At 35.3% G+C, this 27,864-nt stretch overlaps 1 protein-coding gene, 1 long non-coding RNA gene and 2 pseudogenes across 2 annotated transcripts; 2 read left to right on the forward strand and 2 right to left on the reverse strand.

The window, feature by feature from the left end:
- Positions 1-747: 747 nt before the first annotated feature.
- Positions 748-7,146, forward strand: LOC110694283 (annotated as a pseudogene).
- A 959-nt stretch (positions 7,147-8,105) lies between these two features.
- On the forward strand, positions 8,106-20,963 carry LOC110694225 (annotated as a pseudogene).
- LOC110694226 lies at positions 16,625-17,993 on the reverse strand. Its single transcript, XR_002505802.1, has 2 exons — positions 17,240-17,993; positions 16,625-16,948 (listed from the first exon to the last, which is right to left on the reverse strand). It is a non-coding gene; the product is annotated as an uncharacterized LOC110694226 (long non-coding RNA).
- A 1,042-nt stretch (positions 20,964-22,005) lies between the features above and the next one.
- LOC110694227 (50S ribosomal protein L9-like) lies at positions 22,006-27,332 on the reverse strand. The gene is made up of 6 exons (XM_021871404.1): positions 27,181-27,332; positions 26,399-26,564; positions 26,175-26,309; positions 25,917-26,024; positions 22,640-22,711; positions 22,006-22,453 (listed from the first exon to the last, which is right to left on the reverse strand). The coding sequence occupies exons 2-6, from the start codon at positions 26,540-26,542 to the stop codon at positions 22,289-22,291; spliced, it is 624 nt and encodes a 207-aa protein (XP_021727096.1). The 5' UTR covers positions 26,543-26,564; positions 27,181-27,332; the 3' UTR covers positions 22,006-22,288.
- Positions 27,333-27,864: the final 532 nt, after the last annotated feature.

A 27,864-nucleotide genomic window follows, 5' to 3' on the forward strand; every position in this document is an offset into this window, starting at 1 on the left:
TTCGTTTTTAACTGATGGAAAGCCTTAATCCTTGTTTCTTTAAAGTTTTTTTTAGGTTTATAATAATGCTTCTTCCTTTTGGGAGGAACTTTTCTCCCTCGAAAGAAAGGGTTTTCGATCTCCTTCAAAAGACAAGGGTTTTTCGACCTCCTTCGAAAGATAAGGTTTATCTCCTCTTTTCGGGAAAAAATTTCTTGGTTTTAAATCCACGGTATTAGATCTAATGGATTTTTGTGAAATTATTTCGTTGGTGAAAAAGTTATCAAGTTTTCAAATACAAACAGATGAATCACAAGGAAAACATCCTCACGGCTACAAAGGATCGTTAGATTGTCTCTCCAACAAGGCTGTATTTTCCAACGATACAAGCGGGAGAAGTTCCACAATGTAAGATCTACTCGACGATCGTAGTTTTTATGGAGGAAAATTTTATTTGATTCAATATCTTATATATTTGTTAACGTCGAATCTCTATTGTAGATGTTGTATGACTTTTAATTAATGAAATATTTTTGCTATAAAAAAAAAAACTCACCTACAATTAATATTTGGCTGAAAAAGTCACTTAAAGTCCCAAAAGATGAAGGAAAAAAAGTAAGGTCTCAAAAGGTGAAAAAGTAAGTCCCCATCTTTATACTTAAAATAACTCTAAACACCCTTAGATAAACATATATTTTTTTATCATGAAAATACAAGACTTGTTTATCAAATGACAAATTTGTAATTAAATGAAAAAAAACATTATTCATGGTAAAACCGTCAACACTATTAACTGTTTATAGTAAAACCTCTAATGGTGTTAGTGGCGTTAGTGATTCTACCTTAAATAGTGAAAAAAGAAATAAAAAAATCATCATAACTCTATTAGTGGTTCTCCTTGAATAATGTTGTTTTTTTTGGGTTATAATATTTATTTACAAATTTGTTAAGTGATAAACTTGTATTTTCTTGATTAAGCAAACGCAAAAGCCATAAAACCTCACTTGAGTCAAATCTATTTTCTCTCTTCTCCCCCTTGGTCCTCCTCTTGCACCACCACCGACGGACCACCACTAGGCTGCGGCGCACCGGAGACCGGCGTTCCTCTCTTCCCTCTCGCATGTGCGCGCGGTTGGGTACCAAAGAAAAAAAGTTCTCTTTGCCCAATCACTGAATTTTTTCGAACATGGTAATCCTTTTCTTAAACCTTAAATATTTCCAACACTTTGAATTTCTGCATTGAATTAGGGCATATATACTTGATTTTCAGTGTAAATTTGTCTTCAAATTTGTCAGCATTTTGGGTAGAAAAGGATTTAAATGATGCTTCGAGTTCAAAGAAAACAAACCCTGCTTGGAATTATGCAGTTTTGGTCACCCTCAACAATAAGAACTATTTCATCTGTAACTATTAATACTACTAGTTTACTGCCATTTTGATTTTTGTTTGTTTTATTTTGATGCATTGTTGCTTTGAAGTTTGATATTTTAGTTGCATAGTGATTGCTGGGATTTGAATTATTGATTCATTGAATTGGTATTTTGCAGGATGCTAAGGTACCTCTTTCGGCCGAAGAGCTTGAGAGAAAGAAGAAAAAAAGAAGAGAAGGTTTGTAGTACTTTGATTAATTGGTCAAGTTCATTATGTTGCTTTTAATTTTACCGGGAAATGAAAATTTTATGAAGGGTATTTCCTATTAGGCCATCTATCATTATTGGAATCAATCATAGGAAATCTATATGCTGTAAGCCGTATCCTCGATACAAACATGACACAAGTGTATTGAAATCTGATGAATGCTATTGTCGCAATTCTACGAGTTACAGAGTAAAGAATATGGTTTGGTATCTTTTATTATGTTGTTCAATGCTAGATTAAAATTGGTTTATGCTAAAGCAAGATTTATTTTTTGGGTGGGGTTGTTAGAGGGCAAAGAGGGGTACTGTAAATGTAATCTATGGCAATTCAGAACTTAACGTGAAGTATATATTCTGAAGAAGGGTCGTTAAAGTTTGCTCTTGGAAGCCTTATTCAGTCAATGTTAGATATAGTTGATTGGGTGCACGAATTTAATGCTGTGTTGAGTTTAGATACATAAAATTAAGTGTATGCTGTTGAATGTCCCCTTCCTTTATGCGGAAAAAAAAAAAAAGCAAATCAAAATGAGTTTGAGTGGCATTTCAGAATTTGAGTTTGCATGTCTGTTGCTGAATGTTAATTTGTTCTAGTATTTCTTATCTGCCTTTTCCCCTTTCAAAGAATTGGTCATTATTGTGATCCTTCATTGTGATATGATGCTAATATGCAATGATTCTTTACCTTGTTGCAGGCAAAAGAAAAAGAATTGAAGAAACAAAAGGCAGCGCTCAAAGCAGAAGTTGCTAAACTTCAGGTATACACTTCTATTGTAGTTTCACTCAGCGTTACAAGGTTCGCGGTACGTAGCCACGAATCGCGAACTGAGTCGCATGTATCGGAACGTGGAACAAACGCGACTTGGGTCTCTGGGGTTTGCGATCTGGATCGCTGAAGGAGGCGACTCTGGTAGCACCTAAGCGGTTATTCTTCCTATGCAACGTTCAATGGTTTCTTCCCGATATTTCCAGTGCATTTTCTCTCTTTTCTAATTTTATATCTTAGGAGTAGTTTTTTCTCTCTCATCTCTCCTGTTTACACAATAATACTAGGTAGGATAGTACTACATAGGGCAGCGGCTAGGGTTTTATTCCAAATGGGCTTAAATCTTCATCACTAACTTTGGGCTTTTTATTATATATATTATGTACTCTATTTTCTTAAGCAATCCACCAACCCACATAAAATCAAGCTAGGATACAACTACGCTTTATATTATTTTATCAAAATCTTTTTTTTTTTTTTTTGGTAATTAAATCAATTTTATTACCAAGTAATAAAGAAGTTACAACCTATAAAATACAAGTTGCAACTCTCCAAAGCTACACAAGCCTATACATAGGCATCCAACCTCCTAAAACATTCCCTATCCTACAAAGAGACCACCTTCTAGGAAGGGTGCCTCTAGGAGGAGAGGGAGCAACTGGACCCAGGGAGGTGGCACCTTCTATGAAGGGTACACCCCACAAGCCCCAGCAAGAACAAGTTCTCAAGTTACAAACAGATAGCTACAAGCATACACAGCAAAGCAAACAAACAGAAACAAGCTAATTACATACAGAAACTTGTAAGCTGTAAAGCCACTGACAGTGCTTCCTCTTCCACTTGCAATTGATCAGCTGCCTGCCTTCTCTGTACAATCTCTGCACGAATCATTTTACAAACAGCTCTAGGATGAATTATGACCTTCAGCCAAAATGCTTTGTTCCTTGCAAACCAAATCTGGTAGACTACAGCAGCCAGGCAGCATAGCACACCTTCTTCTTAATAGGGTCTTGCATCACTTCTCCCCATCTCTTCCAAGAAGTATCAATGTCAAACAAGGCTTCAGGAATATCCAACCAGGCATTGATGCTTGCAATACATTTCCTGCTATAATCACAATCAAAGAAGAGTAGGCATGATCTCTCCTGACAAACACCCCAGTCATTGAGCATACTTCTTGTTTTCAATCTATTTTGCATTGCTAGCCGAAGAATAAAGGAATGCTTAGGAATATTAAAACTATTCCAAACCCAGGAGTTCCAAGTGACCTCTTGCTGAGGTTCCTGAAGCCACTTATAAACAGTTGGGATGTTGTAATCCCTGCTCATCCATCCTTAGTGTGAAAACCCTCTTTTAGCTTGTCCTTGCACAACTTTTTCCAAGCCCAGCCTGCATTCTTCTTAGGCTTGTAATCCCACCGGTTCCCATCCTTAATGTACACAACATGCACCCACTTGTCCCAGAGAGTATCCTCTTTCTGACTTATCTTCCAAATGTACTTTCCCAGGGCTGCAATGTTCCAAATTCCACAATCCCTCATGCCTAGTCCACCTGCTTTCTTAGGTTTGCATATCCAATCCCAAGAAATAGGGGGACTTCCTCAAAATAGCATCTCCTCCCCACAAAAAAGCCCTACACAGCTGAGCAATTCTACACTGAGCCCAATATGTATGTAGGCTAAGAAGGACTGAGTTATCCAATAGGCATCTAGCTGCATAGGATAAGTTCCTGCTAGACCAGCAGTTAATTCTAACCAGCATCTTATCAATCAGTCCATCATAGTCATTGTTAGACAAGCTTCTGACACTTAGAGGGATACCAAGGTATTTGAAAGGGGTACAACCCTCAACAAAACCAGACATCTTCAGTATTTCCTGCTTAACGGGCCTTGATACATTCCCAAAGAATATAGCTGTCTTCTCGCTTGAAGACCAGAGCAATTTTCAAAGGTCTTCAAAGCCCTCACTAGTAGGGAAACAGATTTCCTATCACCATAGCTGAATAGCATCAGATCATCTGCAAAAGCAAGGTGATTCAAGCTTATCATTTTGCATCTGGAATGGAATTTAAAACCTCTTATACCTCCCACCTTCCTTAGCAGCCTTGACAAATACTCCATAACAATGACAAATAGAAGAGGAGACATGGGATCCCCCTGTCTTATGCCCTTCTTTCCCTTAAAAAAGCCATTCATGCCACCATTGATCATAATGGAGAAAGAAGGGGAAGAAACACATTGCATCACCCATTTAACAAAATCAGCAAGAAACCTCATAGCAATTAGCATATCTTATTATTAAAAATCACCCATATATTTTATTTATTTTGTACCCAATCGTACCGGATTCATCATGGGTAGCGTGCCGCGTATCCGTTTCCGTACCACGTTTCAAATCGAACCGCGTACCTTGTAACATTGGTTTCACTAGCTTGTATTCATGTAAGATACAAAATTGTTTCATAATATGATATATGGAGCATATTGATGACTTTTCTAAGGGACTAGATATATTTTTGTACATGATTGTGGCAATTTATCAGGCTAACTCATTTGTTCCTTGAATACGAATTCTAAGACACAACAAGCAAGCAACATTTCTAAGAAAACTGAAAGAAAGAATTTAAAGAAGGATGTAGAGGAAGAGGATCCTGTGAATTTTTTGGATCCAGAGATGTCACTTGGTGAGAAGAAGCGGCTTTCGCGTTTGATGGCAAAGGAGTATTCTCCTGCTGCAGTGGAAAAATCGTAAGTAACAGTTTTAAAGGCTTCAACAGAATAAGTTTCACTTCTTGCGCTGACACCTGTCTGTGAATTGTTGGTGCAGATGGTATAATTGGTGGGAAAATTCTGGCTTTTTTGTGGCAGATTCTAACAGCTCAAAACCTCCTTTTGTGATTGTGAGTGCTCATTAACTGGCGTACGAACTATTTCGTAGTGTCTTGTAGATTTGGAACGACATTAATCCATATATGGTCTGCTACTCTGGCATGCCGGGTGCATATGTACACGCTTGCCTTTTCTTGATCCAAATAGGAAAACTCTGCATATTTGAGCAAAGAGTTGCTTATAGAGTTATAATACTATTTTCCAACATGATTTTTTTTGAAAGAACCATAATGGCCTCTCAAGATTTTTTACACCCATCATAATCTTGAGGGTTTTTCTCTCTTGGGCGCGTTAATATCCCCAATTAGGATTGATCTTTGTTTGAATTGATGAAAATTGATGTGTTCCCCTTGTTTTTGCAATGCATAATAGTTATTGCTTATATTCAATATTCCTATGTACATCATTTGCTTTATGTGTTAATGTTCCCTTTTTATGTTTATTTTTTTTAAATAACATTATGTTTAAGCAAGATGGTTAATGTACATAAATGGCTGCCTGATATTGCAATATACTTTTCTCTCTTGTGCAAATTTGTCAAGTAGTTTAATAAGAAAGAAAGGGACAGGAAAAGACAAAGTCTGGGCTTCCCTTTGTTGAAATTTGTACCATGAAGAGAACAAGGATTCGTTGTGTGAAAAGTTTGATTATTTGGTTCCCTGGTTATTCAGTTGTGTGAAAAGGTTGATTATTTACTACCTAACAAATGCCATGTCTAGATTCTTTGAATTGATGGTATTGGTCATTTCGGTTACTTGTTTGATTTTCTCCAATTATGCTTTATTAGTCATAGGCAATGTTTTGGCTACATATAGCGCACTCAATCGCGTAAGTTCGCAGCTGCACACTGCTGTGACCTGTGAATTAATTTGTGAAACCGAAACATAGAACCTAGGTGGGGGGTGCCGGGGGGGGGGGTATGGTGACTGAATCTGGTCTGTGCCCTACTTCATGGATCTCAGTGCTTTTTTGGTAGCGTTTAGTGCTCAATTAATTATCTCCCTTAGGCAGACCAACCAGCACTGATTTTTTATTTGGGGGGGAAACTTAATTTTGGACCATTATTGATTTCTTTTTGTACTTTGCAGGTTCTTCCACCACCAAATGTGACGGGAGCACTTCATATTGGTCATGCTCTTACTGGTGCTATTGAGGTTTAGATGTATATCTTTCATGGGCTTTTCTGATGACGCTTGTCATGGACTCATGCTAGTGTTTTGTTAATGGAGGGAGTAACCTGATTGTATGCAGGACACAGTTATTCGCTGGCGGAGAATGTCTGGCTACAATACATTGTGGGTTCCTGGAATGGATCATGCTGGGATAGCAACACAGGTCACATCTGACATTTTGGATGTTGTCTTTCTGTTTGATAGCTTCTCAATAATTCATCTGGAAGTGGTTGCCTGTTGTGGTTTTGAAATTACTTTGATAAGAAACTTGTCCCAAATTGTCTGTGGCTCCTTTATAATGGTCTTTGACTGTTGCTGTGCAATGAACCCTCCTCCACCACCTATCCGTTACACCTACAGCAGGAGGCAGAGGGGACAAGGTCAGAGACAGCAGCAGGCGCAAGGAAACACCACCAGCCCAACACACTCACAAGTCCCACCTTGAGTGTATCTGCTACTTTGGTTTATTAGTTTACTTGTTGCTTTTAGTTGCTTTTAGGAAGAGGACAAGCAATAGTAATGTTAGCAATTAAGGCATTTGTCATGTAGTAAAGCAAGCTGAGCAGGAAAGTAGTAATAGCAATAGAAGGGGAGGGCATTCAGAAAATTGTATTGGGAACTCTTGGAGACTAATGGCCTAAAGTCATTAACCTATCTTGTAACCTTTTGGTTATCTTTTATCAAGCAATCAATCATCCTCTTCCATATTCTCGTGTTTTCTTTATCTCTCTTAGTCTCGTAGAGCGCTGTCCGTTGCATGCTGCTGAATATCTTATATGAAATTTGAGGATAGCTGTAATCCTTGAAATTTTCTTATTAGCAGAAAAGTATTTAGGATTGCTATTTTAAATTATAGAATGTTGACATAAGGATCAATTGCACAGAATCACTGGTAAGTGGAAGTCGGGCAATTGTTTGTACAACTGTTTGGTTTGTTTAATGAGCAAATCTAATGAAGTGTATGTAAAATTACAATACTGTCTTCCGTTTTACACAGCTTTTCCATCAATCATTAAGGTTAAACTTTGAAAACTACAGGGACCAAATACAAGGCTATACAGCTATAAGATTTCTAGTTCCATCAGTTATTTTCATTGCTTTCTCTCCATATGATTAAACATGAAAAATTGAAAAATCTAGTCAATTCTACCCTTGCTGTCAGTATACTTTTTACTTAGTGATTTTAAATCTTGCTTCGTAAGAGGCTGAAGATACTGCTTTGATATCATTTACATCAAATTCAAAACTTGAAGCTCGTAAGGGTTTGGAATGTACCAAAGCTTGATATGTATATCAAACTCTTCAATTATCGCTTCTTTCTTGGCTCTAATCCTCTGTCTCTATTTTCTTTGCATCTTCTCTTATGCTCTTTCTCTGGCTCAAATTCTTCTCTTAAGTTGCTTAATCTCTATATCACTTTTAAATCACATGTTCACAACATCACAATGTTTTCTTCTTATTGGGATAAGCTGATCTTTTGATCTCAAGTCACTATTCTCCTATTTTGTCTAATTCGTTGTTAACAGAAACTTTAGTTTATTTTTGGCAGCATTTTTCATGATTGTTGCTCAGCTTTATAGTTTAAACATCTGTGCTTGTATGCTCGTCAATTTTTCAACAAAGCTTGACTATTTTGATTTATTAACTTTTGCAGGCGGTGGTTGAAAAAAACTTATGCGTGAAAGAAAAATGACCAGGCATGACCTTGGCCGAGAAAAGTTTGTCTCAGAAGTGAGATTCCTTTTCATTTTTTTCCCATCTATTATAACATTGTTGTTCATATAGATTAAGGTTAAATTTGTTTCTTTGTTCTTTTGTAACAAAAGGTTTGGAATTGGAAAAATGAGTATGGTGGCAAAATCTTGAAGCAGCAACGTTGCCTTGGTGCTTCCATGGATTGGGCCAGGGAGGTGCGGATGTAATTTAATTTTGATCTCCTTTTATGCATTGCAATTGTTATACGTTGTCTGTTCAAATTTGTTTTGTTTTTTCTCATCTGCAGTGTTTCACAATGGATGAGAAACGATCAAAGGCAGTAACAGAAGCATTTGTGAGGCTCTACAATGAAGGTCTTATTTATAGGTGTGTTTGACTTCACTTGGTAGCTATGGTGCAAGGCTGGCTCCTCATCTTGGTTGATAAGTGGTGATTGTTGTTTCTAGCTTTATACGATTTGTTTCTGGCTTAAAAACTAGCCTTGATGTAGGAACTAGGAAGTGCTGAAATTGTTTCCCCATTGAATGAGCTGAAACTGGGAAGTCTTTCTCAATATGGAATTTGAAGCAAAATTATAAGCTATAATTGTCTACTGGGTGTACATTAGATAATGAATTTGTTAATAAAGAAGTGGTTGATAGCTGGAGGTTGAAGAGATTGAATCCACCTGAAACCATTTTGTTAATGATATATGTGATACAGTGGGAGGGAGCTATTAATTCTCAGAACAGATGGATGCTAACTTCCTTGGATCATGGTAGCGGTTGGGCCAAATAAATTTAATTGGCATAAAACTGAATTCCTCTTTGTTACATTGGTGTAAAAGGTAACAATTGTGACAAATGAATATAAAATTTAGGTTTAATTGACAAATGAGTATAAAATGTAAATTCATGTGACATTTAACCCTATCTTAAATTCAGTGCTTGTCCATGGTTTAAAGCTAACATATCCAGGTAAATGTATCCCGAGATGGATTGTTGTGTGTCCATCTTATTATTTGACACTGATGTAATAAGATCTAATAGTACAAACTACCTTTTTCATGATTTGATAAGTGCAGTTTTGAGTTTAAACCCTGATTCTTTAGATGTTGGATACTGTTGGTTTCATGATTTTGTTTGGTTACGTATTGCCTTAACAAGTTTCGTGTACTTTTTTATAAATCTTCTGATATATTGTTATCCCAGCCTTCCCAGGTTTTGTATTCTACCTTAGAAATAAGCTTTTTTCTCCTATTCATTATATTCTATTTTCTTTCGATAATTACTCTAAGGTAAAAATTAAATTGCTTTTTCTTAAAAAAAATATGCTAACATCTGGGAATCAAACTCTCTTTAGGCCAGCTAAAAACCGTCTGGTACATTATTCAAACTGATTAATTAGATTTTGTTTGGCAACTAAATTTAACTTTCTTGGCTTGGGATTATTGTTCCTATCTATACGGACACGGACACGGGTACGATGCGGACACGGAAAAACGACAATCCTAAAATAGGGGACACGGGTACGGAAAATAACAAGACAAATAATATATCAAAAAAATTGAGATTGGTATTCAACAAAACACTAAATAATTAACCTTTAAACAAGTCATTTACCGTAGCTAAATAATACTCCTAATTTACATACAATAATGTGCTATGAAATGTGTTTTGAAGGCGCTCGTATTATTACTCTTACCTTTTTCTCTCATAATTTATCTTAACTTTCTAAGTAAAAAAGTTAAAAAGATGAGGTGACATATCAAAATGCAAACCGGATCGTATCATAGTAGGATACGATTCGTCTCAAAGTGTCAAAACATATTAAAAAACCGGATGCAGTTTTTATGTGTGTCCGTCTTGTGTCGAACGAGTGTCGGTATCCGACACGGTGTCGGTATCCGACACGGTGTCGGTATCCGACACGGTGTCGGACACGGACATGACTGTTGGACGAAGTGTCCGTGCATCCTAGGTTCCTATGCATGTTTAATCTCCTCCTCCTCCTCTTGCTATCCTTTTGAAGATCATGTAGCTTACATCCTGTTATCCCCACATATTTTTCCCAAATCTATTACTTGGCTGCTGAAGATGTCTGGACATGTATACATATTTTGACAACTCAGATAGCTTTTCACCAATCATTCTTGCTTGTGTTGAGTGTTGATGATATTAATGGATTAAATCTAAAACTTATACAGGGTATTTCACTCATTTTGAAATATACCCAACGAATGAATCTTGCCTGTTTATTTTTCAGTTTCTTTTTATCTTTTCTTTCTATCCCCCCTCACCCCCCCCCCCCTCTTTTTTTTTTTTTTTTTTTTTTTTGCTTATATTCATTCTTGGCTGTAATCGACTTGCAGGGATCTTCGATTGGTAAACTGGGATTGTGTGTTGAGAACTGCAATATCTGATATTGAGGTATGCTTTCTCATGACTGATGTAAATATTGGATATGTAAATATCTGCCAGTTTCTGAAAGATGTTTGGTGTTTGTAGGTGGACTATGTTGATCTGAAAGGAAGAGAGTTTAGAAAAGTTCCTGGATATAAAGATCTAGTTGAATTTGGTATCTTGACATCATTTGCGTATCCATTAGAAGATAACCTTGGTGACATTGTTGTTGCCACTACTAGAGTAGAAACAATGTTGGGCGATACAGCAATTGCTGTACATCCAGATGATACCAGGTACAAGCATTTGCATGGCAAAAAGGCCATACATCCTTTCAATGGAAGAAGGATCCCAATTGTTTGTGATGCAATACTTGTTGATCCAACATTTGGGACTGGTGCTGTCAAGGTCTGAAAGCTTTTTCATCTAAAGTTATCTACCTTCCACTCCCACCCTCTAAATTCTTTGAATTTGAATGCTATATCTCCCACTCTTGCTGTCTTGCAGATCACACCTGCCCATGATCCTAATGATTTTGAAGTAGGGAAACGTCATCAGCTGGAGTTCATCAACATTTTCACAGATGATGGGAACATAAACAGCAATGGGAGCCCAGAGTTTGCAGGGATGCCAAGATTCAAAGCTCGTGTAGCAGTAACTAAAGCATTGGAAGAAAAGGTATCATATCTATAATCTATTACCTGCTTATTGTGGCTAATTCTGTTGAATTGTTATTGTCTGGGCATTAATTTGGGGAAGGTTTGTCTTATCTTGATGCCTAGCGAGCACTTTGCACAGTCTGCAAGTTTGTTATAAAACTAGGTCTGATGTCTTAAATCGATATCTATGGACCAATGGTCTATAAATTAATATATTCATCTTCGCAAACTGATTTTAATGAATTATTGTAGTCTGGTTAGCTACCTAGCTTACTAAAAGGGTGATATCATATCCTCTTCTTTAGAGTCTTTTCATGAGAGTGACACGTAATAGTTGGTTTGCATTCTAATTATTTTTTGTAGCATTGTGGTTATATTGCTTCATATCTAAACTAAAATTGCTGTCCAAATCTTAAGTTTTATACAATCTTATCTCGCTAAGCTATTTTGACAGTTAGAAGTTTAGAACATGGTTATATGTTTTCTTAATCATTTAAATTTTCAATCATCTTTTTGCGATTTTTTTGAATCCTCTTTCATTCCCTTAAGTTTGCTCAGCACATTCAGTTAGCTTTACTATCCTGTCTAGTATTATTTGGCGTCTTCTTGCATATATTGCACTTGACTGTTTGTTAAATTTGGTACGAATCTACAAATTGCTAATCTTAGATGTCTATGTATATTAGGGATTATATAGGGGATCTAAGGATAATGAGATGCGTCTTGGCATTTGTTCAAGAAGTAATGATGTTGTGGAACCATTAATAAAGCCACAATGGTATGTCAACTGCAACACTATGGCCAAGGATGCTTTGATGCTGCGATGGATGATAAATATAGGAAAATTGAGATTATTCCAAAAGACTACACAGCTGATTGGAAAAGGCATGCAAATTTTTCATCGTCTGAGATATTTGGTGTGTTTGTGTCAAGATTATAAATGCTAACAAGAGTCCTTGCTTTTGGAAGCTAGTAGTGCCGTTTTTTCAAACTAGTGACTGCAGTTGTTTTTTTTTTTTTTTTTATTTTTTTTTTGGTTTTCTTTGTGCATTGTTCTCATAAAATTTTATATGCTTTATGATTGACGTGATATTCACTTTTTCTACATCAGAGTTAGATGGCTAATACTCTGGTAAAAGTTATCTCTAGTTGATCTATCTGTCTCAACTTCAGCAAAAAAATAAAAAACTTATCCCTAAAAATATACAGTTCCTTTATGCTTTTTACTTGCAACACTTTCCTTTTAGAAAAATGTCTTTATCACTTGCAACATTAAGTAACATAGGAGGTGATCTCCTTTGCGCCTAAGTGGCGAGTAGGATGAGACTGAAATTATATTACAACTATGTGCAAGTAATGTTTGTTATCTTTTTACATGATGTTGTATAAAAGTGTAATGATTTCCTAATTTTTCCTGCTTCCCAAGTCCAGAGATGAGACTCTTGATACGTCATGTATGACATATTATTCCCAAATTTTATATTAAAACCTACGAGTGCCAAATATGTGCTTATGGCCTTGATGCTTTGAGTAGCACCTAATTAATTTCATATGTCATGGAAGGCTGACATCTCCTAGTAAGTGGGAGCCATGCGTTTATGCTGTAACATACATATGATACTCTATGTGCTTTTAAATCAGCCTTTACGAAAGTGGATATATTCCCTATTTTGTCATTGTGTTAGTCATATGTACAATTGTGTCCTTATTTTTATACCCTTCGAAACTTAAAATAATGTTCTGAAGTCTTCTTAGGGTCATCCATCCATGATCTATATGGTGTGATGGGGCGTGTCTGGAAACAATCAAATCTAGATGGAGTAAAGGGAAATTGTCATGAAATTTTTAGTTATGATGATATTATGAGTTATAACTATGACAATGTAGGGCTTGTAGGCTATGCAGATACCAAAACTAGGTGATGAACCAATAATTGGTATAATGATGTCTTCTAATGGTTATATGTTAGTTACACTGTTAATTTTTGATATCCTCCCACCATTCAAATATTATCTTCCCAAGTGATAAACATCAGATACCTTATTCCTTGATATGATAGACTTTGGAAACTACACAAAGTGCAGTAGCTGTCATCATATTGTTGTTGCTGCTGCTATTGCCCTTACTCCTACCTCATCAATTTTCAAATTTGTTTTTGTATGTTGTGTTTGTATTGCCTTTACGGTGTTTCTGGTGTCTATGTTTCCCAATGGATTAAGTCAAAATATTACAGATGGCTTGAAAATATTCAAGACTGGTGCATCTCAAGGCAGCTTTGGTGGGGCCATCGTATACCTGCTTGGTATGTCATTTTGGAGAACGACCAACTAAAGGATTTGGGTGCTTATAATGACCATTGGGTAGTTTGTCGAAGTGAGGAAGAGGCACAAACTGAGGCTACCAGAAGGTTTGCTGGAGAGAAGTTTCATATAACTCAAGATCCTGATGTCCTGGATACCTGGTTTTCCTCTGGTCTTTTCCCATTGTCTGTTTTGGGATGGCCAGATGAGACAGATGATTTAAAGAATTTCTATCCAACTTCAATTCTTGAAACTGGGCATGACATCCTTTTTTTCTGGGTTGCCCGGATGGTGATGTTGGGGATGAAGCTTGGAGGTGACGTGCCTTTTAGAAAGGTATACCTAGTTGCTCTTGCCATGCATATTTGCTAGTGATGCTAAATATTAATAGCTGCACATGCTAATGATTTTCCTTTTTGTTTAATATATAAGATAGAACAATACTTTGTGCTACTTGTATTTGGTGTGCTTTGCATCTTTTTCCTGAAAGTGTATTGAAATATAAAGTTTTTCACTATAGTTACTGCAATTATCTTTGTCATGAATTCACTTGGGCTATTTACACTATAGTCACTGCATTTATCTTTGTCATGAATTCATTAGGCTATTTACTCTATTGTCACTGCATGTATCTGTCATGAATTCTACAAGACTTGTGATTGTTCTAGTGCTCCACTTAATTAAGTATGATAACAAGGTTACTAAGATGTGAATAAAGAAAGGAAATAATTGAAATTGGTAAGGTGGAATGGTGGATAACAGGAATTTTTTTGAGAGATAATTGCCTTCTAATAGAACTTTTTTGTAATTCAATGACAACACTTCTTTTAGAAACTTAAGTCGTTGCATTTTGGGTGATATATGTAATAAATCGGTTCTTGTGAAGTTGTGAATCTATGGTATTGTGAGAAATGCAATTTATCTTTGTTAAGACGATTTCTTCTTTTGGGCTTAATGGCTGAGCTTGTGTTGAGTGTATTGTTGCTTTGTCAAGATATGGAGTCTATACAAGTCTTATGTGGTGGAAATGTTCTGTACTGACCAATAGTGAATTGCCCCGCTGATTGATTGTTCTATTTTAAGTTCTAGCTTTATCAATGTTACGGGAACTTTTTGCAGGTCTATCTTCATCCAATGATCCGTGATGCACATGGGCGTAAGATGTCAAAATCATTGGGAAATGTTGTGGACCCTCTTGAGGTTATAAATGGGATATCACTGGAGGATCTTCAGAAGAGGCTGGAGGAAGGAAACTTGGATTCCAGTGAGCTTTCCAGAGCAAAAGATGTACAAAAGAGAGACTTTCCTGATGGCATTCCAGAATGTGGTGCTGATGCTCTCCGCTTTGCACTTGTTTCATATACTGCTCAGGTCTGTGCATAAGGTCATATGCTATCTGAGTGATTAAAATACTTTGTTTGAAAGCAGAATTTTAATTATTTTTTATTTACTGATATAATATTTTTATTTTTTGAAGTCTGATAAAATAAATTTAGATATTAAACGGGTTGTTGGGTATCGTCAATGGTGCAATAAGCTGTGGAATGCTATTAGGTTTTCTATGAGCAAACTGGGAGATGATTTCTCTCCTCCAGCCAGTATAAATGTTAACCTCATTTCATTCAGTTGCCAGTGGATACTCTCTGTTCTGAACAAGGCTGTTGCTAAAACTGTCTCATCCCTTGAGGCATCTGAGTTCTCTGACGCTGCAACTGCAGTGTACTCGTGGTGGCAATTCCAACTCTGTGACGTTTTTATAGAAGTAATCAAACCCTATTTTTCCAGCAATGAGGAGTCATTTGCATCTGCAAGAGGTTATGCTCGGGGTGCGTTTGCTACATCCGTTTATGCCATTCGTCACAGAAGAGCTATGGCAGAGACTTCCTCAACCGAAAGACGTTAAAAGGAAAGAATCTATTGTGATAAGCGAGTATCCTTCTGTCATACAGGTAAGTTCTGGTTATTATCTGGCTTTCTAGTTTAGTCCTAACTAGTTGCATCATTTTTTACCTGCAAGTATGTTTTAATAATCAGTTCCTTTTTGTCTATGACTAAATTTCTGTGACTGGTTTTATAACGAGCTTCCTTCTTATGCAACACAAATATTACAGTCCTGGACCAATGAAAGTGTGGAGCGTGACATGGAGCTGATTGAATCTGCTGTAAAATCTCTTAGGGGTCTTAAATCTTTATTGCCTGCTAAAGAAAGACATGAAAAGTAAGTGATTTAAGCCACTTCTGTGCTTGTTTTTTTTTTTCTTTTTTTTTCCCCTCTTGTTGATGAATTAGTGTTCATATACGTTGTCTGCCACTTCTTTTTTTGGTAATTATTAGAAGATTTGAGGAATATCTTAAAGATTTCTTATATGATGGCAATCTATTTTGAATTTCATAAATGTTCTTGCAGTGTGGATATGTCTTAAGTTGCGTGTATGATTCACCATGTTATTTCTAATATTTTTAGGTCTTAAGTTTGTAATTCTCATAGAGACTATTTTCTTTTCCAACCTTCCCAAGTTCATTTTTCCCCTATCCTTTTTGCAACCACATCAAAATCATATGAAAAAAGTTGCTCTATTCTATACTGTAGTGGATGCCATATGGCATCCCTGTTAGGTTCCACTTCATCCCCTTGCACTGCAATATCCTTTTGCTTGTTGCTGGTAGGTATCGTATACTCCAATGGTTGAGAACTCTTCCCCTTCCCAATTCTCTCTATTTATAAACCCTTAATGTTTCCTTAGATCGCACTCCCCTTCCCAATTCTTTCTACTTATAAACCCTTGTCTTTCTAACAAACTCCCCTTTGAGCTCTCCAGTTCCTTTCCTAATCCTCAGCATACCCCACATGATATGGTAGCCGCAGTCGCAAGAAATTGGTTATTCTTGGAAAAGTAAGTTACATATTTTGTATTTTTTATATGGCAGTAATTTATCACCTGTATCTATCATGCTTATCTGTAATGAATACTCACAAAGTGGCAGCAGAAAGACCAATTTTTAATCAGGTTTAATGGATTTTAGGCTAAAAAATATGATATTCCTCTATCTAGAATTCTGCTAGTGTAGTTGTTGTCCAGCCCTTTGAGGGTTTCATATAGTGTATATAAACTTAAAGACTTAGGGTTGCACAAGTTAACATCATTTGTACTCCCTCGGTTCCCTTTTGCTCTTCCCATTTGGAATCTGGGAGAAAGTTAAGAAAGTGGGATCTAAGGGAGAGATAAAACAATAAAATATTTAGATCCCACCTTTTACATTTAAAGTTGGACCATAACTTCCCAAAAAAAAAAAATCTAACAATAATTAAATATTAAACAGGAGCATTAGAATCTACATTCTTGGTTGCTTAAGTTGTTTAGCATCACACTTAAAAACCACCATCGCTGGCGGTTTATTCTCTTCTGATCATATTTTTGTCGACCTTTGCGAAGTGGTTCACCATATTCATCCCTGAAAACAGATAATCCAAGAAAAAAATAAACATTGTCAGCCTGTATTGTGACTAAATTCAAAAGGATGAAGATAAAATATAAAAAATTTAAAAAGTAATAATAATTTTGAAAATCAAAGAGATTGTCCAGAAAATTAACAAACAAAAGGAACCCAATAGATATGTAGAAGCTAGCTGATAGACACGAAGGATGAAGATAAGACTAAATTCAGAGGGATGAAGATAAAATATGAAAAGTTCAAAAAAAAAAAAAAAAATTTTGAAAATCAAAGAATCTTCCAGAAAATTACCAAACAAAAGGAACCCAATAGATATGTAGAAGCTAGCTGATCGACACAAAGGATAGGTATGTAGTTTTTCCACCTTCTAATGGCCGCCATATAAGCTTTATCAGCCGTTTATGTACTTTGGAGGAGCGAAACAGGGAGATAAGATACATAAAAATGATTTACTTGAAAAAAAGTGAGATAAGGTTGGAAAATGGTGGATATGAGGTGAATGGGAGGATTTAGAATTTATGGATGGGGGTTAGGGAGTGGAATAAATTAGGGATACAATTGAAATTAGATAAGTGTGATGACTCTGATGAGGATATTTTGGGGATTATAATTTACCAAAAGTAGTGAAGATTCAATTTGGGAAGAAAATATAGGAATTTCTAGTCAGGAAATGGGAAGAACAAAAGGGAACGGAGAGAGTAGTAAAATTCAGGCACGTAACAACAGGTAATTCTGAAATATTATGTTGCTCTAGAGTTCATATTCTAGTGAGATGATGTCTGAATTTTGGATCTCACTTTTGGTTGATATTAGAACTGTTGATTGATGATTTTTTTGTTATCTGTTTGACTTATTATTTATGCAACCTGTACTTATGAATGAGTTTTACGTCATGCATTGGGAATGTTATGTCTTCTGGTATGTTCTTCAGTTAATATGTTGGATTTTCTCGCTCACTTTTAAATACTGTACTTTACATTGCAATATTTCAGCAATTTTGTAATCATCTTGCTCTTTCATTTGTTACTGATAGTGTAAATTTGTATTTTTAACAGGAGACCAGCTTTTGCTGTTTGCTTAAATGAAGAAGATGCAGATAATATTCGGAGTCACGAGTTAGAAATTTTAACTCTTGCTGGTTTGTCATCATTAAAGGTGTGTAATGCTTTGATTGATAACCATCCTAGTCCTTGTCAAATGCTGGCTTGAGTTTTCAACATATGTTGGCTATGTGCTTTGTTGTGTTTCCTGATTGACTCTTTTCGTTCCCTTTTGTGAAATTAAAAGTGTTTAAAAAAGTGTTAATTGCCTTTTTTTTTGTTATTATTATTATTATTATTATTATTATTATTATTATTATTATTATTATTATTATTATTATCATCATCATCATCATCATCATCATCATCATCTATTATTATTATTATTATTATTGTTTAATCCGGAGAATGGAAGGGTTATTAGTGTAATAGTATTACTGCTATGGACTAGTAGGTCCAACTGAATCTATATCAAAGGACACACTACTGTTGGATCATTTAAGATGCAGATGGCATCCTCATGGCTCGCAGTAAGAAGATAGCTTCTTATAAAGTTCAGGAGGTCTTGACCTAATTTATACAATTTCATGGATTAGCTTAGCCCCTTGACTAGACCAGTTGAAATGCTTGCTTCCCGTGGTAATGGATATACTTGGCTGGGTTTATATCTCCAATGTTTATATTATGTTGAAGGACCAAATGCTTTTATGGTGGCGTCCTCATCTTGTTCCTTGACTGGTAAGTCCAGTCTATTTCAAGATATTGTGGGGCACCCAGTGTTAGCGGTTTTGCATTTGGTCCTTTGACATCATGTCATCCCATGTCAATTTCTTCTGAGCCTGTAATCACTAATCAGATACATCTTATCTCCTATCTTAAGACTAGGACCGGACATAATCTGTATATTACTTAGAGCATGATGTTAATGCTGGTCATAGCAATTGAAAGGATTGCTTCCAGTCCTAGAAAGATTATGCATCTTTTGGGGGTTATGTGCTTTACTCTGAACTGTTTGATTTTATTTTGCTGACAGTTGGACCTGTCAGATGTTTTAACTCAGTATATAAACTCTTAAATATTGTTCATTTGACACTTTCAACTGTTTCAAGCATTACCATGCTCGGGCTAAATGCCTCATCTTCCTTTTTGCAACTTTTTTGTATTTTTTATTTTATTTTATATGCTGAGTTGTTCTGCTTTTGGTTAGAACAAGTTCATCTTATAACTTGTATTTCACAGATTGTGAATGAGAATGATGCTGCTCTTGCTGGATGTTCACTATATGTTGTAAACGCATATCTCCATGTTCATCTGAAACTTAAAGGAACAATTAATGCAGAAGTAGAGCGTGAGAAGTTGAGGAAGAAGATGGAAGAAACAAAGAGGTGTGTGCACTTGATAACACTTTAAAATGTTCCATCTTTTGGTTATATAGCTCATTCCGTATTTTCTGTTACTTGCAATTTATTCCCTTCGTACAGCATTTAGTTTTTCACAAATTCTGTGTAGAGTATAGTAGATGTAAACCCAAAATTTTAAAATGAGAAAAGTAAATCGTAAAATAGAAACTGAATAATGGAGCTGGAACTGATTAGGATTTTTTGACTAGTGTTACATATGTGTTTGAGGTTCAAAGTGCAACACCTCGAAAATACCACTGTGACAACAAATTAACTTGATAGAGTAACATTCTAGTCCCAACTTTTGATTTTTTGTTCAGGGTTTAGGACCTTCAACCTTTTTTTTCACCGTTTGGGATCTCATCTTGGATTTTCATTGTTAGGGGCTTCATTTATTCCCCTTTGAACCTCATCTTGGTTTCGATGTATACCATTTTTTTTTTTTTTTTTTTTCTGGTGGTCCAATTACCTTTTAAAAAAATTAGAATATTTTTATTACAAAAATACAGCAAAACAATGTTCTTAACCTACTTCCTGTACAATTTGGGCCCTGTTTGTCGCCCGTCTTTTCTCTCCTTAATTGTCACTACTGTACCACCACCAGGTCCAACAGTGAACCAGTATTTAAGATAAATTTTGTTGGCTGAATGATGAATTAGTTCAGTCTTAAATCTAACATGATATATTGATATATGTATGTCTATTGGAATTTCTTTCTTAGATAATGCTTATTTTATTCTGTGATTTTTATTATTATTATTATTATTATTGTTAAAACATGGATAACTTGCAAAAAATGATTATTTAAACCTAATTATAATGTTCAGGCAAAAAGAATCATTGGAAAAAATGATGGATGCTTCTGGATACAATGAGAAGGTTCGTCCTCAAATTTACGAGGAGAAAATGGAAAAGCTAACCAAACTTATGCAAGAGGTCTTGTCTCTTGAAAAAGCGACCGAGCACCTTGAAAAAGATATCGCTGCGCAAGCAGCCATGGAGAAAAAAAATTAAGGTTTTGATTTCAGATACAAATTACGTAACATGCAAAAGAACTAAATAGATTACTCTTTATTCTTCTAATCATTGTTTTAGACTATCGTGAAATTGTTGTACTCGTATTAAGAATCTTATGAAGTTTTTGGTGTTCTTGATAGTGTAAAACAACGATGTCTTACTGTGATTGTAGTGTACACTTTTTGGAATGTACAACTAAAAAATTTTGATAGCTTTTTCCCCTTGTGAAATGAATTCATCACAAACTCGCAGCTCTCTAAAGCATGAAATAATCAATGTTATACCATCTCTATTGGCGAGACTTAATTTTGAGTATTAAAATACAAATGAGTTGTTTTTTTACCTCCAATGGTGACACCTAACCCACTTCTCAATTTAACAACTCATGTAAAGTCTAATTTCCCAATAGTGAGACTCCCTAAAGTAAACTAATGTCACTTTCAATTTATGGCCCACCAAATCTATATTGTAAGTTTTTTATAAAAAAAATAAAAATAAAACTTAAATAATTTAGAAAATATATTATAATACTGATAAGGGGCCCACACTTTTTGTCAGATGAGACTCAAAGTTGGGTATCTAAACTTAGCAACTTTCTTTTGAAGTTGCTAAGTTTAGATACCAACTTATTGATATCCTTTGCAAAAAAATACTCTCTCTCTCTCCTAAGAAAACTCCCTCAAGTCTCATTATTGGAGATGATCTTAGACCTTGTGAACGTTAACTGTTATTAATCTCTAACCTTTTTCAACTTCTTTACTTGGCTCCGCTTATTTTGGAGAAAAAATATATTCATGAAAATTTTATTTTCTTTCATTTCCCCAAAACTAAGGAGTATTTTCCTTTTGTAAAGAAGGTATGTTGCATTTCCTTATTCTAATTACTTCTCTATATTTTCTCTAATTCTCTGTATCCTTCCACTTTCTTTTACTTTTGTTTTCCTTTTTCTCTATTAATATTTCTATAATCAAATAAAGGAAAACATATTTCACAATCATATTTCCAATGAAAATTATTTAGTAGAAAATGATTTTTATGAAAAATGTATGCAATAAAGACAAATAGAGTTTAAATATTAGAGTATACTTGAGCTAATGATATATTTATCATAATCATCAATTTTATTTTATTATTTTCATTTTAGCAACACTCAAAATTATTGCTCTATGATTGTAAATTTTCTCAAGAATCTGGTACATAGACCAATTAATATCTTTAACCTTTAGATAAAGTAAAACACCCACAACATATGTATAAATAGCTTTCTGCTCATCATTTAACAATTCAATAGTACAGAAAAAGGTACACTATATCTGAAGAAACCAATTTAAGTTGAATTTATTACTTTATTCTTGAATCCTATTTTAATAATAAAAATTTAGGTTTTTGTGTATTTAGTTTTTGAGTTGTCAATATATATTGTTGTAATATGCACTCAATGAAATGCTGTTTGATTTTGTTTATATTTTGATGTTTTTATAATGTTGTTCGATGTGACGAAAATTTTAAGATTAGAGTTTAGAGGAATGCAAAATTTGTTATTAATCAATGTGATTTGTGAATGTTAAAGTGTTTTAACAAGAATGCAGGACTTTCATGATACTGAAACAAAATTATGACACATCTTATTCAACAAAGCCATCAAGCCTTTTGATACTAAAAGCGCGACAGGAAAATTATTAATGAATACAAGTTTCATGGCCATCTACTAAAAATGAAGGCTCAAAAAAGGAAGAAAATTCCATCCAAAATCTGACTTCTTAGATGGCGTAAGTTACAACGAGATGGACAAAATCCCATAGCTTTAGTAAACTTAGAGAATAGAGTCTCTTAACAAAGTATAGTTGCCTCAATTGGATCTAAGCTGGGCATGGGAGATTGGATCACTTTCTTCTAATTTTGACTTTGAGACTCCACATAAGCTTCCCCTGGGGCATTGGGATGGACTTTGGCAGGCGGAGAGGTATCTCATGCTCCCCTAGTGATGACAAAGGATTAGGCATATGCAAATTTTCAGGTTCGACTTGAACAGAAAGTTGCCTTGCCACCTGGAAAATTTGAGTTATGTCAACTTTAGATAAATTGTCTCCTATTGTGTGCTTGCAACAGTTCCAGATGGCAGATTCAATACATTATTCAGTTATTAGTATCCAATTATAAATCAAGGTCAATGCAACAACAATGGAATTGCATCCAGATATGAGTGAAGTATTAAGAAAAGAGTGAAATCATACCTCAGCAATAATCTCGTCTTTTGTCACAGGTTCACGCAACTCATTGTCAACCTTAAAATATCTTCTTAAAACCTACAAAAAAGTAAATTAACTTCCAGAATAATCACAATCACTTCTATGTTCAAACCTTCACAAATGATAGACACATTACTATGCTGATAAGAGGGGGGGAAACATGAAACAGCAAGCTGAAGTTATGAAGACAAAACTCTGCCCTTACTGCACAAATTCTGTTGAGTCATGAATCATATTCTTAAAACCAGTATAAGATCCAAGGTGAGTTGGGATAAGATCAATGTATCTGTCTCTAACCCTTTTTCGACCAGGATCAGTACCGATTGGGAGAACCAAACCACCTATATCTCCCATTCTACCTCATACCCCTGGAACTTTCTCCTTCTTTCTCTAGTCAATTTGGAAAAGTTGGAATGCCTCGCATTCAATAAAGTCAACATCACCTTTGACACTTAGTTCAAATCTTCTTATTAGGCTGCTACAGAATGATTCTTCACTGAAGAAAACCACCCTGTAGAAATAAAGCCCAACCCATCCGCCCATCTATCTGGTTCTACCCTCAGCCAAACTTCATTACAGTAAATGTGGATGCTTCTTTTTGCTACTCACCTACTCCTCTGAATTGCTGGTCCAAGGGTTTATTCATAAGCTATATTGCAACTCCCCCATTGGAAGCTGAATTAAATAGAATGGAAATATAAAGGGTCAATGGATAGGAGAAAGCCAATGGGACCAATGCATAATCTCGCCTGATTGTTCCGAGGCAGTCAAGGATATATCAGATTCTAACTACAATAAAAGAAGGCTAACAATATCACAATTTGCAGTGCCTGGATCATCTACCAGGAACCAGGATTGAATTTCTGGATCTAATTCAGTAGCAGATAGCCTGGCAAAGAAAGCTAAGAGTACTGCAGATCAGTTGCTCTATCAAAATATTTTGCAAACCCCTCCCTGGGCCTGTAAAAACTTTCTAATTAAGGATACAATTGGTAGTTGGTACTCAAACAATCGACATTGTACTGTGTATGCAGGCTGCCATCCCTTTACAGGAGACTTTTGATGGTTCTTAGAATCAAGCTAGTTTTTTTTTTTTTTTTTTTTTTTTTTTCAGAAAAAGAAGATAAACTCTATTTTTTGTTTCATGTATGCAATTTCCTGAATATGAGGGTGTCGAGGTGAGCCAAGCCCGTGTCCTCAGGAAGATCTCCTACATATTTTCTCCCACGCAAGGGAATCTTTCCTTCATGTAAACTTCTCACCAACTTTGTGATGGTGGGTACCTCACTATTCCTAGTCAAGGACCATAAATGAAACCATTTGGACTTCCATTCACTAGTGAACTTGCGCACATATTTCTTGATAGGTTGAATAAAACGTAATCCTACCCTGAAATCATCCCCAATTCTCACCTTCTTTAACAAACTTCACTTGTAGCACCCACATTTTACATCAATGAAACATCAAAAAGGTATTACCAAGAGAGGGGTAAAACTTCAATGACATTTCTGGTTTAGTGATTTACCAGCAACCATCTATTCGAACTATATCTGGGCAATAAGGGAAACTACAGTTTCAGACTACAGAGTCAAAGTTAAAGGGTAGAGAAGTTTATTGCAGAGCAGCTTAGAGCTCATGCTTAAACCTCTTCACTGCTGCAGATTTAATGGCAATTAAGCTACTGAACATAATCAGCGAAACATGAACCAAGATGTAATCCTTCTAAAACTCGGTCAAAGCTCCACTGACATCAAGGATGATAAGGAAATCCTCCAGTCTGACCAAAGAGCAAAGACTGCATGTAAACAAGGATAGTGCTAGTGCTAATGTTTGCTATCAGGAAGAGTTACCAACTCTAATCAACTTTGGGGAAATAGATACAGCCAAAAACAAGGATATTTCAAATGATAAACAATCCTCAAATTCCTCACAGGAACAAAAGACCCAAAAATTTCAAGAAACATAGAAAAATGGTAAAGAGTCGTTATCACATTATCCTAAGTTTGGTAAGTAGTCAGTACAACAGCAGCAGGCTGGCAAGAAGAGTGTTAATGGACAGTAGGCTAATATAAGGGAAAAAATTGCTAAATTGGCACTCCTCAGCGGAATTTTGGCTGCATCACTAAATCATACATGGAAATCAAGGAATAGTTAAAGTTCAAATGATCAAAGGAACTTCCAATGATTAAAAAAAAAAAAAAAAAAAAAAAAAAAAAAAAAAAAAAAAGATGATTAAACGGGTAATTTGCAGATGCAATGGTATGGAGAAGACGAAGAGGCTTGTACAAGAGTTTAGTTGGTACCATAACTTTTTTCATGAGAATCATGACCATTTCAGCATTACACAGGGAAGGCTGAGTTTCCCTACCTAGATGGTACACTTTACTTCTTCTATTGATGCATTCAGGTTATGGTGTTTTCTCCTGTGATTTCCCAACCTTAAGCCTGTCGGGATCCAAGAAATAACGGTTGTCATAATAAGCAACCAAGGCCTGCTGCCCCAGCCTACCTAATCCAGCCAAAGTGTGATATGTGCTAAAATCAGAGACCGGTGATGCTCATTTGCAGGCCCATTTAACCCGGTGATGCATGCATTAACCCAAACAAGGTTAGGTTTCATACTACTATCAATGCCATGAACACATTTCACCGGACCATGAGTCAGGAGACTCTGGACCCCTTCCAAAGTAAAGTCTACCAGACAGGTTTCCTCACCAACCTGAATTCAATTATACACGTTCCTCTTTTCATATCCTGGATGCTATGATATGTACTTCTGGTTAACTGAATATTTCAAGTATACTTTCCTACCTTGTATTTGAACATGACAACATGACATAATTTGATCAAAATATGAGGTAAACTTGATTTCGATCAAATTCTAATGTGCAAGCACAATTTAAATGCTAATAGACATCTAGTGTGATTTCAGAACATGGTTAATTAAGGTTTAGCAAAAGATATTGCTTTCCTTAACTTATTTTCATAAGGTGCTGAAGACAAAATTGAAGCCAGGTGCTATAACAGTTCCCTCCAAACAAATTTTGTAGTGTTATACTCATCATTGTTTTTGCTGAAGTAGAATATGAAGACAAATTCAGTGTTTTTTGTTTCATGCATGCATTTTCTTTAAATAACTTAAAGAAGGAAAATAAAACTGTTGAGTGGAAAAAAAATGCCATCACTCAAGCTCAGTGAAACACAACATAGTGAAATGTGGAGAATATGCCCTTTGATAAAATTACATATACAAAACACTAACCACTGTTCCATTATCCAGCCTATTTGCTGCAGCAATGTACTCTTTCATCAGATCCTGCTTACTTTCTTTCACCACCTTAACTTCTTCTTCTTCTAGAGGTTGGTAAATCTGATTTTCACAGGAATTGTTTCACAAAATTAGACTGATAAAATAATTGGGAATCCAACTTTACATAGAGTACATTTCAGCAGAGCACATCCATCAGTGCAAATAACTACAGAGTATTAAACAAATAATACATTAAAGTTAGCAAAATACCTTCCTCTGCTCCTTAACCAGATAGGCAAACTTGTCAATGTTTGGCACTGCAAGTAGCTTAGGCATAAGATAATTCCGGAAGTAACCGGGAGCAACCTTCACAGTCTCACCAGCTTTCCCGAGCTTATCCATGTTCTGCATAATTTAAGTTAATAAACTAAACATCAACCATTGCAGCTACCATAACATAAACAAACACATCTCTTGTAGGGTTCTCGACAAACCGTTGTAAGAATAACTTCCAATTTTCTATATCGGACTCCTTGACCTGTGAAAAACAAGGAAGGGAGATAACCATCTGATCTCTTAACGCCAGCATCTTGGCCAATTCGACGCAATATATTTCTCCCACATTGATAATATGCCATCTGAACCCAATTCTACTCTCACCTTCATTTTCAGAAAGAACAACAATCAGAACAATCTGTAATTTCCACCAATTCTGAGCACATTCAATTTCTCAGAATAAAACCATAAATGGGTTTACTCCAAGTTTGAAAATTTACCCGAATTTCATGAATAATATTTTTTACACATACTAAAAAAAATAAATGGGTTTACTCCGAGTTCGAAAATTTACCCGAATCTCATGAATAATATTATTTACACATACAATCCTCAGAATAAAGCTATAAATGGGTTTACTCCAAGTTTGAAAATCTACCCGAATTTCATAAATAAATATTATTCACATACAAAATTGCCAATTAAGCTCAAGACCCACATAAAAACAATCAAAAAATTGATCCTAATTCCAAACAATTCTTAAATTTCACCATTAGTTAATCAAATTTAGGTATGAACACAGGCTAATTTACTGGGACAACGTCAAATTAAGCTCATAAACTTCTTCTCTAGCAACAAATCGAGTTTAGTAATTTAAACAATAGTTCAATAATCGAGTTTAGAAGAACACTAAATTGAGTATACTGAGAAGTAGATTAACGACAATGCCTAGATTGTGAAGTTGATATTTGATGATTGCAATAAGAAACCAACAACTTACCTCGGAAGCTGCTTCAATGGAAGATAGAAAGGCGTCTCAATGGAGAATGTGGAGTGCGCTTCTTAATGGGAAAATGAGAGAGTTTAGAGGACAGAGCTATGTTTTTGGTAGGTTACCTTAATTTCTTTATTATTATTTTTTTTTAACTTAATTTTATGAACAAATAATAGTGTTTGTGATCCCGGCATTGCCCCGAGATGTTACTTAATTTTATCAAATCTAAATTTTTTTCAATAAAGAATTTGAATTAGTATTAATAATTTATATAATGTTGAATATACTGTTGTATAATAGCCAAGAGAATTTAAACAGTTTTATGATCAGTGTTTTTTCTGTGTGACTGACCACACCCTGTGGTCGAGATTACTTATTTAGATGTTACTTATTTAGGGGTTGCACAATCGGTTAAGGGTTACCTATTCTAGGGTTACTTAGATTTGATCGACCGAGTAACCCCTAACTGACTGAGTAACCCTTGAATAAATAACTTCGGCCACACGGTATGACACATATGAAAATTTGTGCTTTACGATTACTTGTGAAAAAATAAAAAAATAATAAAAAAAAATTGAAAAAAAAAAAGAAAAAAGTCTTTTGAAAGAAAGAAAAAAATAATAATAAAAGAGTTTTATGATTCCCTTTTATTTTAGTTAGTTTTTTATTATTATTATTATTATTATTATT

The sequence above is a fragment of the Chenopodium quinoa genome, unplaced genomic scaffold, assembly GCF_001683475.1.
Source record: "Chenopodium quinoa cultivar QQ74 unplaced genomic scaffold, ASM168347v1, whole genome shotgun sequence".
In the NCBI taxonomy this organism is placed as follows: domain Eukaryota; kingdom Viridiplantae; phylum Streptophyta; class Magnoliopsida; order Caryophyllales; family Amaranthaceae; genus Chenopodium; species Chenopodium quinoa.

Bases quoted from the DNA above. Each gene is read 5' to 3' on its own strand.
- LOC110694227 (XM_021871404.1), bottom strand. From the start codon at position 26,542: ATGGCATATTATCAATGTGGGAGAAATATATTGCGTCGAATTGGCCAA. The intron at 26,310-26,398 runs GTTTGTCGAGAA...TAAATTATGCAG, and splicing joins TGGAAGTTATTCTTACAACG to AACATGGATAAGCTCGGGAA. The intron at 22,454-22,639 runs GTATGATTTCAC...CAAATTTTCCAG, and splicing joins AAGACGAGATTATTGCTGAG to GTGGCAAGGCAACTTTCTGT.